The 14,416-nt window shown below is 37.8% G+C and overlaps 1 protein-coding gene across 1 annotated transcript in view; it reads left to right on the top strand.

The window, feature by feature from the left end:
* Positions 1-14,416, top strand: part of LOC127415332 (multivesicular body subunit 12B-like) — an 87,446-nt gene that overhangs the window by 61,595 nt on the left and 11,435 nt on the right. The window contains exon 8 of the mRNA XM_051654065.1: positions 12,033-12,091. Coding sequence (XP_051510025.1) covers positions 12,033-12,091 — 59 coding nt within the window. The remainder of the gene's footprint in view (positions 1-12,032; positions 12,092-14,416) is intronic.

Raw genomic sequence — 14,416 nt, 5'->3', positions numbered from 1 at the left:
AGTGCCAATAGAATTTAAAAGGAGGAATGGGATACTAGCTCAGCTCAAAATAGCTCTGATACTGACTGTAGCCTACATTTATTGGAGCTTTTGGCCAAAGAATGACCCTGTCATGTGACCCTAACACCACTCTCTTGCCTTGTAGTATGGTTGCCTTTCCAAGCATGCCATACCTCCTGCTCCAGCATGGTGAGTTAGCATGCTCAGAGAACCGCTAATTAAGAGGGGATTTGGTGTAATTGTGCCTTCTGCTGCGGCCCATCCGGCACACGCAATTTAGCGGCGGGCCCGTTGCCAGCTCTGCCGCTCACGCATGCTCTTGTGTGGCTGAGCCCTTTTACTCCGAGTCTCAAGCACTGCAGATCACCATGCTGGCATTACAATACCACTCAACCCCTCACATGCCTGAACTAGTTCTAATCTCTCCCTCATCAACTTATCTGAGTGTTTATTATTTATCTCATTGTAATTATGCACTGTTTTTTTAAGTGATATTTCACCCAAAAATGTTTTAATTTGCTCACCCTCATGTTGTTCCAATGTATGGTTGGCAGAATGTTTAGTCTCAGTCACCATTCACTTTCACTGTATGACAAAAAGATTAAATGAAGTGAATGGTTACTATGGCTAACATTCTGCCTTGCATCTCCTTTAGTGTTCCACTCAAGAAAGAAAGTCATAAAAGTTTGGATCAACATTTTTGGGTGAACTATCCCTTTAAAGATCACCTCTTACATGATTATTGTACCTAGAGCTGATGTTTTTTTTGTTATATATATATATATATATATATATATATATATATATATATATATATATATATATATACAGACACACACACACTACCGGTCAAAAGTTTTGAAACACTTACTCATTCTTTAATATAAATTTTTTTGTTTTATTTTTGTTTGTTTTTTTTTGTTTTTTTACATTTAGAATAATAGTAACATCATCAAAACTATGGAATAACATAAATGGAACTATGGGAATTATGTTGTGACTAAACAAAATCCAAAATAAATCAAAACTGTGTTATATTTTAGCATCTTCAAAGTAGTCACCCTTTGCCTAGATTTTGCTGACATGTACTCTTGTCATTTTCTCAACTTACTTCTTGAGGTATCACCCTGGGATGCTTTTTAAACAGTATTGAAGGAGTTCCCATCTATATTGGGCACTTATTGGCTGTTTTTCTTTATTATTTGGTCCAAGTCATCAATTTCAAAATCTTTTTTTTAATTATTTGTATTCAATTTTAGTTTCATAATGAAATAAATTAATATGGTGGCACAACTATATTTTTGTCTACAAAACAAATTTCAAACATTTAAGCATAAGCCTTCAGATCAGAAGTTTTTTAGAGCACCTATTATGTTTTTTCAAATATTACCTTTCATGTAGTGTGTTATATAGCTGTTTGTGAATGTAAAAAAGTCTGCAAAGTTTCAAAAATCAAAGTGCATGACAAATGGAGTTATTGACTGCCAAAAGAAAGAACCAATTCTGAACACCTGAAACATTTACATTTATGCATTTGGCTGATGCTTTTATCCAAAGTGACTTACAGTGCCCTGATTACAGGGACATTCCCCCTGGAACAACCTGGAGTTAAGTGCCTTGCTCAAGGACACAATGGTGGTGGCTGTGGGGATTGAACCAACAACCTTCCACTTACCAGTTCAGTGCTTTAGTCCACTACACCACCACCACTCCAATGAGTTGTTAGTAATTCCAGACTTACTTCCTGTACTAACCTACGTAATTTGGTAACAAAAAACCTGCCTCTGGTTTTCATTGGCTGCTCGCGAACAGCTTTGACCCACCCTCAAACACTACACTAAGCGGTAGACCAGTCACAACAGACTGGGACATCTGACCATGAGACCTTTAAAACAAAATTAGGCACGTTTAAAAACCATAATAGGTGCTCTTTAAGATCAGTCAAGTGTTTCAAAACTTTTGACCGGTAGTGTATATTCGGCATTTAAAAATGAATAAGTGGATCTTGAAATCAAATGACCTGTTATTTTCAATGGAATATACACTACCGTTCAAAAGTTTTGAAACACTTGACTGAAATGTTTCTCATGAAACATGTATTTGCAATATGATTACTAAATATACACTTTAGGCCTTAAGTCACTATGGTCCCAAGCTGTGGAAATCCATTTTACACAACCTACGAGTTTATTTAAAATAAATAAATAAATAAGTATCTGATTTTTACTAGAGCTTTTCCTAAAGCAATTTACATCATGTCTCTTAATTAGCATTTTAATGTATTTTTATTTATTTATTCCTTTATTTTTATACTCAGTCACTTGATTTTATTTCCTTATTATTATTTCCTTCCATATGTATTTATGTGAATGTTTATGTACAGTACATATAGTATACAGTACTGTGCAAAAGTCTTAGGCACATTAGATGTTTCACAAAAACTGCTTTAGCGTGTCAATAGTAAATATAAATTTTAGATTTCCAAACATTTCTTTTGCAAATAGAATAGAATAGAAGTAGAACAAGGAGTCCTGCAAAAGATGGTTTGGCCCCCACAGAGCGTGGATCTCAACATCACTGAGTCAGTCTGGGATTACATGAAGAGGCAGAAGCAACTGAGACAGTCTAAATACATAGAACTGTGGCAAGTTCTCTAAGATTCTTGGAACAACCCGTCTACCAACAAACTTGAAAAACTGTGTGCAAGTGTACCTGGGAGAATTGGTGTTGTTTTAAATGCATAGGGTGGTCACACCAAATATTGATTTTGTTTTTTATGTTTACTGCACTTTGTATGAAGTTATTTCAGAAAGAAACATTATTCTTGGTAGGCCTATCATGGTTATTGAATACTCGTTTGATCGCAGCTATTTGAGATAACCGCTATTATTGTGCACTTCAAATTCCAGTCACATTCTACTGTCCAAATGAGGACCACACTCAGAAGAGATTAAGTGCTTCTGAAGCGCTCTGATGCATGCGCCATCTGTTGAGGTACGTGCCAAACTACTGCGAAAATATAAACTAGGATTTTGATAGTGAACGCAAAGTGCTCCGGTTTCACTTTCATTTAACGTTCGTGTAATGTCATACGTCGTTGGTCATTGGGGTTCATACACATTGTATTAATGACACACAGGGACACAGAGCAGGAGACACTCGCTTACTCTATTCCCATGGAGATGATAGAATGAAGAAACAGAATATCAAATGTCTTCCTTCATGAGAAATAAGGACTTATGGGTTTAATTAGAGAGCCTTAAAATAACATGTGAATGTAAAGAATTTAGGAGAAATACATTTTACTATTTCATTCTATAATATAATATAGTGTACTATAAAATAATGTAATTATATTTAATATAATAGCTGTTCAGAGGTGCGTTTCCCTAAAGCATCGTTAGCCAACTATGGTTGTAAGTTCCATCGTTACCAACATTTCAATGATTTGGTGTTTCCCGAAACTGTAGTTCTGACAAACATTTGCAAACAGCATCGCAAAGTTGTGTGTTTGGAACTACAGCTCTCCACCTGTGGTTAAAAGCATAGTTCCTTGTAAGTTTCCTCTGTGGACATAATTCCACTTCACTGAGGCATCTATATTTTTTATTCCATATATATATATATATATATATATATATATATCCTTCATTCTGTCAAGACTTTGACCATGTTTACATGCAATTAAGAAACTGCTTATTCTGGGGGTTTTGCAGAAAGCGGCGTTCTGAAGCATCATGCAAATGTGAGTGCAGCCGTTTAAGGGATTAAAAGTTGTTAAGAGAAAGCATTTTAACACACACAGCTTTTGTTGGAGAACACAGCTTATGTGTCCATAAGAGTAGTTCTATCAGAAATAAATTTTTATGTCATTCAATCAAGTTTTTATAGGCCTAAAGGAAATTATATACCCCTATTTTATTATATGATTCCCAATTAAATATGAATAAATTACTTAAGGTGTATGAAGCACACATACACCTTAAGACATATGACAGTTACTTTTAAAACCCCTAAAACAAACAATTAATCATCATAATCGTGTAAGCCCTAAAACAGATAATTATTCGGCATAATCACAATTATTATTATTATTTATTTTATTTATTTTTTGACAATCATCAGCCAAATTTTGTAGTTGTGACAGCCCTAATTTATGGTATTATTTTTGAAAACATCCTCAATATACAAAATTTTTCACAACTGCCTAACACCTTTGCACAGTACTGTATGTCTTCTGTAAAGCACTTTATAAACAGGTTTTAAAGGTTCTATATAAAAATAACAATACTAATAATAATAATAATAATAATCACATACTTTCCATCATAGGTGCTGGGATTATGTGGCTTTGAAGCATTTTTGCTTTGTATGCTGCTGCCAGGCTGAAGTAGGGGCATTTGTCTCATCTTTCACTCTCTCATTTCTCCCTTTTGCTATGTCACATTTCATTCACTTAAAAATTGTGTTGGCCACATGACTATGAATATTTATTTGCAGCATCACAAACTCTTACAACAATGGCATCACCCACTTGCTTGTACTTGTTAGGAGAATAGATTTTCATCTTGCCTAAGTTATATTTGAATTTTCTGTCCTGCAATCTCTGGAACCATGTTGCTTTAGAGAGCAATATCGATCTGTCTCACTTTTTCTCAAATTGGCCCTTTCTGCATGAGTAAAATGCACACTGAAACAAAGGATAAAAGGTGAATTAATAAAAGAAGAAAATCAGACAAAAGGAGGATTGGCAAGGACCATGGCAGAGTCATTAAAAGGTGCTGAAAATAGCAGCAAGCCATCATCTGTTTTCATAGCACGGGTCAGGAGCACTGACACTTCCAAAACTCCTCCTGTCAGGGCAGGGGGCCATTTGTATTCTCTCTCATTAGGCAATTTGACTAATGACCAGGCTGGGCATTGGAGGGTCTCAGGCAGACCTCCTCACCCAGGCTGAGGCTTTACTAGGCAGCAGCCTCTATTGGAATGGCACAGATGGCAAACCCGGGTGACAAAATAAACGACAATATGTCTCTAAGATGTCTTCAGGCGGCGGGCACATATTTTTTTTACGCTAGAATGTCTGTGGCTGGAGATGGGCTGTGTGCAGAGAAGGATGTTGGGATATCCCTAAGAAGTAAAGCCAAAGACCTTTTAAGGAAGTCAGGTCACTTGACAGCCATTCGTAACACCTCCGGGCAGCTATTTACCCATCATACAAGTACAGCTCTTATCTACTTAATAGGGAAAGACTTGGACAAGATTTTAAGTTTAAGCTCACATCACAAAAAAAAAGTATGGCAGGACTTCAATTACTACAGTCGCCATATTGACAATTGCAATGCCTCCTCCATCAAAAAGGCAATTGGCTCTTTTAAATGCAAGGTGGGACAACAGCTGCCATATTTAGCGTTACGGTTTCTCACATTCTTATGTGTACCAGTGAACCATCTCGTCACCCTTATAATGTCTCTGGTAAAGGTGAGAACCCATACCCCCGTTTTCTGTTCCTTTTACACATCCTAGGTATCGCTGAATGAAAATTGTATCCACAGTCTACACCCACTGGGCAACCCTCCCTTCATAGCAACTTCTCCAGATTTCACATCCACTTGCACTGTTGTCCTTTATGCATGACCTGATACTGCAGTGAGTCAGACTCAGTCTGCTGTGGCTCTCCTGTGGTTTGGCTGGATGTCAATGTGAGCTGTGGGTGTGAACAGATTTAATTGTGTGGTTTGGGTTGAAAAGGTGAGGATAAGGGAAGGTCTGAATGGCTATATGGGAAAAGGAAAGGCTGTTAATAACTTATGTAGACTGAATGTTGACATAATAATGATCGATTTTAGCATATGACATTTAACCCCCAAACACTGTACATTAGATCTAAAACTGCTAGCTAACTCCCATCCCCTATAATACATGGGTTAAAAATTAATAACCTAATTAATAATTAATCCCTAATAGTTCCTAGTTGAGAGCTTCCTAATAGGATACCAGATTAAAAGTTATAATGGTTACTCCCTTTAACTTAAAGCATGGTGATGCTTGATTGTCTGTTATTGTAGATTATATATTCAGGCTTAGCCTGGTGTATAAAATTACTTTGTCCAACATGCATAGAGAGTCAAAAGTTTGGTGCCTGTGTGGCCCTTTTGTTTTAAATCATGCTGTTTTGCTGTTTTAGCAGAATGGTTAGTCTCCTTGACCAGCCATTTGGCATTCGTTAATTATCTCAAATCAACAACCTAAAATGAGCTTCAGCCTCCCAAAAAGGGACTACCCGAGGGGGGGTGCAATATTTCTGACAGTTCTTTTGTTTAGTGATGGGTAGCAGGATGCAACTGGGAGAGACTTTTGGAACAACATGTATAGATTAGAGCCCGACCGATATGGGATTTTTGAGACCGATACGATTTTAGAGGGGGGAAATTCACAGATCACCGATGGCAGATATAGTTCATTTTTGAGCTGGAATGAAAACAGAACTTTTCTATGTGGATTGTTCACCAATTTTGCACCAATATGACTATGCAAAGGTACTCAGAAGGCTGCTTTCTTAAACAAATATTTTTATCAAAGAATATTTGTCATTATTATTATACATTGTCAACAAATTCTAGAAATGAACACTGAGAAAATAAAGAATAAATAAAAATACAATAAATAGCTTAAAAAACATCAGTACTGTATGTTCAGTATCAGTCAGTTGCTGGCCATTTTAATAAAGAATAAATAAAAATAAAATAAATAGCTAAATAAACCAGATAATACTAGCTAGATAATATCGGCCGACTGATATATCAGTCGGGCACTGGTATAGATCCATAGTTTTATGGCCTGGAAAGGCCCTAAGGTTATTCCTCCAGAAGGTTTTGCTTATTGCTTTGTGTGTCCTTTGGAATGTTTGCTGCCTGGTGCACTTAAATCCTACAGTGGGAAGAAATAATTTTTTTGTTTCATGAACTGTGCTGTACTGGCCGACCGAGTTGTCCATCTGTCAGTCCTTTAGCATTAGCCTATGTATAAATCTGATGTGTGTGTGTACTGGTACGGTGAGCACGGCTGGCGTAAGTCCTGGCTGACAGTGCATCCAACAATGGAAGTGTGAAGGATTAGAGCTCATAGGCGCATGTAGGGGAACTCTTCTGCCTGGAGCAGTCATCCGTCAGTGCTCGGGGGCTGTGGGGATGACAATGCCTAAATTTTTCACAACACCTGACAACGCTATTAATAAGGCAGTGATCCTCATAGCCACACTGGCACTCACTCCAGCACACCCTCATCATTCACTCATTCTAACCAATCCCAGTGCTAAACTCAAAGCTCTAATCAGCAATTAATGACATACCTCGGATCTGCAATTGTACCTGTGTAGCAGTCATCGACTATAGAGGTTTAATCACGTCAAGTATTGTCAGACTGAAATGCCCTCTCGTAGTATGTATGACTAAACAGATGCCATGCAACTCTGAACTGCAAACCTGTGTCCATCATCCTTTGTGATAACCTCAGGATGGTTATTAGTATGCTCTTGTTGTCTTATATGAAACAGTATGCTGGTTCAAACACTTGTTTATATTACTAATTGTTTAGAGTACTAATTGGTTAATTAAACATTCCAGCTGTGCTAATACACACAATATAGTAATGTAGTATAGTATAGTATGTTCAATACCCATAGTATAATGTTCTGTTATTGTTTACATGTCAGGGACTGTATCTTCATAAGTTAAAATTACACTTAAAGGGATAGTTTACCCAAAAATCACTCACCCTCATGACTTTGCAACCTAGTCTCATAGAACGTTACTGTAACTACATTTTTGCAAACTGAGTTTAATGTGCCTCGTTCTACATTTTGCCACAGTTTCCTGGTGATATTAACACAACAACTGTGCATTTATTCACTTTCACATAAATCACGAGTACAACTGCTGATTATGACTTTAAAAACGTGTATTTTTCGCTCTTTTACTCACACACTGCTATTTTATGATATCAAAACACTTACTCTATTGCAGGGGTGTCAAACTCAGTTCCTGGAGGGCCACAGTCCAGCAGAGTTTAGCTCCAACCCTAATTAAACACACCTGAAGCAGCTAATCAAGGTCTTCAGGAGTGCTTGAAGATTACAAGGAGGCATTTTGGAGCAGGGCTGGAACTAAACTCTGCAGGGCTGCGGCCCTCCAGGAACTGAGTTTGACACCCCTGCTCTAATGCATCATTTGAAAAAAAACAATACATTTTTACGCTTGTATTACAGACCCACCTTCATTTACACACTAATTCCAATGTGATTAACTTCTGCGTAAGCTCACCTGATAGAGTGTGGGACTTTGGACCTGAAAGACAATGGCTCGAGTCCAGTCAAGGACGCAAGCTGACACGTGGGACGAAAGTATCATAGAAGTGACATGAAATGACGTGATTGCTTCAGAAAATTTGCTTTTCATGGCAAATTTGTTTTAAAAACACTGTCGGTTAGGTTTAGGCGATGGTTAAGGGTAAGGATGTCTGTTTTGTTAATATCTCATTTGCTTTTAGAACACTGTTGGTTAGGTTTAGGCTAAAGTTTTAGGTTAGGGAAGTGCGTTTTACTCATTAAAACCTCCATCTACAATTCACCTGAAAAACCTTGTCTGATTACAACACAATTTCACTCGCTTTTGGTGCCCCCCACTGGACATTTCACTGGGAAACTGCAGCCAAACGTGTAACACAGCACTCACATTTACAAAAGTGTGGCCATGGTCACATAATTTTCATGAGGTAAGGCTGTGATTTAGACCCCTAGGTAGGATTTTAGCCTCAGTCACAATCTCTCTTTGATTAAATAAAAATGTGTGTCCTTACTATTTTTATTATGTAGTAAATGTTTTGTAAAAGCAATAACCGAAGCATACTGTATTGTGGACATAGTCCTGTCTAAAGGGGTTATAAACAGCCTTTTTACCATGATTATATTCACTATATAGCACAGCCTATCATACATTATTGCTTAAATGGTTTAGAACCACCTTAACCCAAAATTTACATTTAGAATGTGATCACACCAAACACTTTGCATTTACTCAAACAATTTGACTGCACATATCCTGAACACTGATGTTTGACTACACCTACAAACCATTTCGAGCTGAGTCCATGTTTTCAGATATACTCTTCCATGGAAGCTTATATATCTGGCTGCCTGTGGTCTCAACCCTTTTGTGTTGAATCTGCCAGGCCCCATACTTTACCATTACGACTTTAGTCCAGGCAGCAGCAGTCTAGACAAACATTACCTTAACACTTTTTCCCAACGTGACCCCAAACTCACATCCATTTTTCTCTACACACAATCGCCCCCAAATCTTCCCATCAGACCATGAATGCGTGCAAAAAGCCGGTGCGCGTTAGCGTGAGACACCCAGTATGAATGGTGGGCGAATACTAAGTGCGATCTGATTGAAAACGTAATGCTTGAACAATAAAAAAAGAGCACTCCGGCCTTCAAGTCCCACCTTCATCCATCTGACATGGGCCTGATACATCAAAGCCTTCCCAGCGACCACCTCTTCATTTCCGCACATTGATTTAAACATATTCCCCGCCAGCCTTGCTCTCTCCCCATGCCGTTATTCGCTGAGGCTTTAACACATGTTTATTCACTTGTTTTTATGGACCGAAACAAGTCGTTATCATCCTCCTTTCAATTACCCAAGCCCTGCTGCTGAAATGACCTCTTGGAACTCTTTGTTGTTCAATAGTCCATTCTAGAAGGTGATACATACTCTGAGCCCTGTCTAATGGCTATATAGGTAGTATCCAAAAGATTGTTCAAAAACATATCCATAAAAAGCTAAGAGGAGCTCTTTGAGTAGGTCGTTGAGGACTGTACTGAAGTGGTCTGACCTTCATATAATGATAAGTCGGGCAGAGTGAGTTTGTCTTTAGTTATAATATGCTCACCTGCACTCACTGAGCACTTTATATTGGGAACACCTGTACACCTACTTATTCATGCGACTATCTAATTAGCCAATTATGTGGCAGCAGTGCAATGCATAAAATCATGCAGATTCGGGTCAGAAGCTTCAGGTAATGTTTACATCAACCATTAGAAAGGGAAAAAAATTTGATCTTAGTGATTTAGACTGTGGCATGATTGTTGGTACCTGACAGGCTGGTTTGAGTATTTCTGTAACTGCTGATCTCCTGGGATTTTCATGCACAACAGTCTCTAGAGTTTACTCAGAATGGTGCCAAAAACAAAAACAAAAAAAACATCTAGTGAGTGGAAACACCTTTTTGATGAGAGAGGTCCGAGCTGACAGAAAGGCTACAGTAACTCAGATAAACACTCTGTACAATTCTAGTGAGCAGAATAGCATCTCAGAATGCGCAACACATCGTATCTTGAGGCAGATGAGCTACAACAGCAGAAGACCACGTTGGGTACTTTATTAGGGCCATAGTGTTCCTAATAAAGTGGTTAGTAGACTTTGTCAGTTCAAACAATTCTGGCCATTCTCTGTTGACCTCCCTCATCAACAAGGCATTTTTTGTCCACAGAACTGCTGCTCACTGGATGTTTTTTGTTTTTGGCTAGAATTTACTCGAATGTAAATTTATTAGAATGGTGCCAAAAACAAAAAACATCCAGTGAGCGGCAGTTCTGCGGATGGAAACACCTTGTTGATGAGAGAGGTCAACAGAGAATGGCCAGACTGGTTTGAACTGGCAAAGTCTACTGTAACTCAGATAACCGCTCTGTACAATTGTGGTGAGAAGAATAGCATCTCAGAATGCTATTCTGAGATGCGGGTAGGCACTGTTTTGGCGGCACGAGGGGGACTTACACAATATTAGGCAGGTGGTTTTAATGTTATGCTGATCGGTGTATATGTTCAGATATTCCTTAAGAATTATGGACATGAGAACTCAATGAGGGTGTCTCAGTGCACTGTGGAATTGTTGGGGACAAAGAACCATTTAGCTTTTGCCAAAGTAATGAAACTGTATGACAGTTTAAGATATTATTCCCCCCTTTTGCAACAAATGTTACACCATCAGCCTCCAGGTAACATATGAGAAAAGGTCTTTCACAGTTTCCTCCTGCCATGCCAGCAGAACCCATGCTCTGTTGGTAATATATAGCTCTGCTTTTAAATGGCATTCTTACCATCTTTTCCATGGGCAAAATCGGGAGCTTTCTAATTTTTTTAGAGGGGATGGACATTTTTCTTCAGTGCAGTCAATGGGAGCTATTGTGCAGTCATGTCACCATGTGTTAATTTGGGCTCTAATGTATTTGATAAACAAAGGGGCGCTCTTTAGCCTGACAGTCGTGACACCCTGATTCTTGCATGGGCGCCGTGTGGTGCAGGGTTACGCCGTTAATAACCCACTGGCAGCCATCAAAGGCGCTTTAACCATGATCATTATGATAAAGGGCATACACTTAATTACAGGCCTGCTTAATTATAGCTCTGTTGAAGCTCGTTTGTTTGGTAGAATGCTAATTATACCACCGCACTCTTGGCAAGTCCTCTTTTCAATCCACCTCTCTTTCTTTCTCACTCTCGCTTTCTCTCGGCAAGCCTAACACTCTGGCTCATTTTCATGCAAATTGATATCCGGCGAATGTTTTGTCTCTCTCTTTCCTCTTTTTCTTTCGACGTGTGCGAGTGGGGCTTTGTTTTTGGAGTTGAACGTCTCTCTGACAAGACAGGATCAGGAATAATCAAGAGTAATTAACAGGGAAAGAAGGCGGTGAGCGAGTGTGGGGGTGGGGGGGTGGGGGGGTAGTGGTGGCACTCAACTACAGTGGGGGATAAAAAAGGCTTTAATCTCGCTTTGCCTGAGCGAGTTTCTGAGGAGATTTGGGAACTTTGAGTGTTCTGCTATTTTCGACCATTAGAATAAGTCAAATGCATTTTCATATCATGCAGCACAGGACTAAAAATAGGGGGTTTGTTTGGAATATTGGTTTACTATTATTATTTTATTTTTGGTATTTATAATGTTATATTGTTCTTTCTTTCCAGCTATGGATGATATACCCTTTATGATATCTAAAAAATCTATCTCCACAAACAGAGATGATGTAAGTGCTACTTTAATTCAATTACAATCACAATGAAAAAATAAACGTTGATTAAGCATATGGTGATTATTTCATTCATGTTGAATTATTTTAACAGTTTGATACTCCTTGTATCCAACAATTAAAGGAATAGTTCTCCAAAAAATGTAAATGCTGTCATAATTTACTTACCCTTTTGTTGCCCCAAATCCAATCCAACTTCCATTCTTCATTGGAACACAAAAGGAGATGTTTGACAGAAAGTTAAGGACTGACAGCCTCAGTCACCATTCATTTTCATTGTATAGAAAAAAGAAAAGACTCAAGTTTTTCCTCTTGTGTTCCATGGAAGAAATTCATATTGATTAGGAATGACATGAGGGTGAGTAAATGACAGAATTCATTTTTGGGGAACTTTATCCCTTTAAGCTATACATTAAAAACAAGAATGGAAATGGAGCAAGCATCTTACCTGGTACTGTACATATACACTACATAGCCATAAGTATGTGAACATCACCTAAAGGAATATTCTGGTTTCAATACATTTTAAGCTCAATCACAGCATTTGTGGCATAATGTTGATTACAAAAAAAAAAAAAAAAGCAAAAATCGAGGTTACAGTAACCTCATTCACATTGGGCTCTGATCTCGGGATATTGGTGGGATCAATGACGGGGAGCCTTCTGTGTGAACGCAAGCCAGTGCCGGAATGCCCGAAAATTTGATCCCGGGATCAGACCCTAGTAACATTGCAGGAGTCAATCCCGGGATGTGTCTGTGTGAACAAAAGCAGAGTCAATATCGTGAAGGGTGTGTGTCATAGTGATGACGTATTTATCATGTGAAGAAGAACGTTTGTGTGCAGAAAAGAGATTCAACTGTTTCACGGTGCACCGCAGTTTAAAAAACATACAGCTGTCATAAACCGCTGCAGTTTTTTTAAAATTATTATTATTCACAGCATTGTGACTCAGGATATTTTTTAAATATACAAGAAATTAACATTTCCATTGTAAATATTAGTTAAATAAAAAAAATACAAAAATCGGCTACATTTACCGCTTCACAAATCTGACGTGATAAAAAATTATATTTTTTATTCAGAGTGCAGCACATCGAATGTAGGAACTTTATTTCCCCCTCATGTATGGTGCGGTTGAAGTCTGCAATGTAGGAATATTTTGGGTATTTAAAAATAATAATGATGGTTACCCAGTTTGTAAATTGGGACAAAAAAAATTTGCCATCTCATGCAGAGAACACTTCAAACCTAAAGTAGGGGGAGCTGTGGCTTTTTTGTGTAGCCTATTCATTGTCAAGTGTCAAAATTACTGCTATATTATACATGACAAAGTTAATAAATGACCTTTATTGACATAATATTTTAGTTTATCTTCTATTTATTTTAATTAGATCAGATACAGTTGTTAGAGAAGGATTTTACGCTGTAATCTGTCATGTTACAATAGCAACGTTCACACGTGCAACCAGGTAAATTACAGGAAAATCGTTGGGTTGCCTTGACTGGTAAATGTACGAAATGTGCTGTTCACACATTCCATCAGTAAGTAAATTTAGAGGTAATGATCCAACTACACATTAAGGAAAATTTACCAGTATTTTCAAAAGGTTCACACATGCCCTCTAAACTGGAAATTGTAGGCAGTTTTCTGGAAAAGGCTGTATGTGTGAACGCTACTAATGTGCCTAGCTACCTGTTACTACAGGGCACATTAACATTTCTCTTTCCTTTTTGCAGGTAGATGGCGAAAAAAGTACACACTGTATTCATAAAACAAGACCAAATATTTGTATCAGACGTGTAAAATTAATGTGAAAAATGAAAAATACTTTGAATCCCAAGTGTATTTACACAAACTTAAGAAAACCAAAAATTGTTAGTTTGTGCCCCGCTCTCCCCTACAACCTCCATGAACATCATTCCACAGAATTTGCAGAAGATGAATGTAAGCTAAGTGAAAATACGGTATGCAGGCTAAAGACCCCCTTACATAAGAAACACAACCAGATACAGTACACTTTTACCAATGTTGTAATAACTCAGTATAGCTTTTTAGGTGATTAGCTCGCCACAGCGATTGCAACCTTATGACAGGCCAACTGTTTGTTCATACATTTATTCTATTAACCCTATAAAGGGCAATATAACGATACAGAAAATGTATTTATTGCTACTTTCCAACACATTCGGTTCCAAATACATTTCTGTTTTTCTTCAAAAATAACTATTATTTTCAATTTTACAGTTTTTAGAAATCATGATCGAAAAGATGATATTTGCCTCAATTTTGCAGACAGTGTGTATATTACTAATATGTTTTA

Source organism: Myxocyprinus asiaticus, chromosome 24 (genome assembly GCF_019703515.2).
Source record: "Myxocyprinus asiaticus isolate MX2 ecotype Aquarium Trade chromosome 24, UBuf_Myxa_2, whole genome shotgun sequence".
NCBI lineage: Eukaryota > Metazoa > Chordata > Actinopteri > Cypriniformes > Catostomidae > Myxocyprinus > Myxocyprinus asiaticus.
This window is presented reverse-complemented; position numbering and strand designations above follow the sequence as displayed.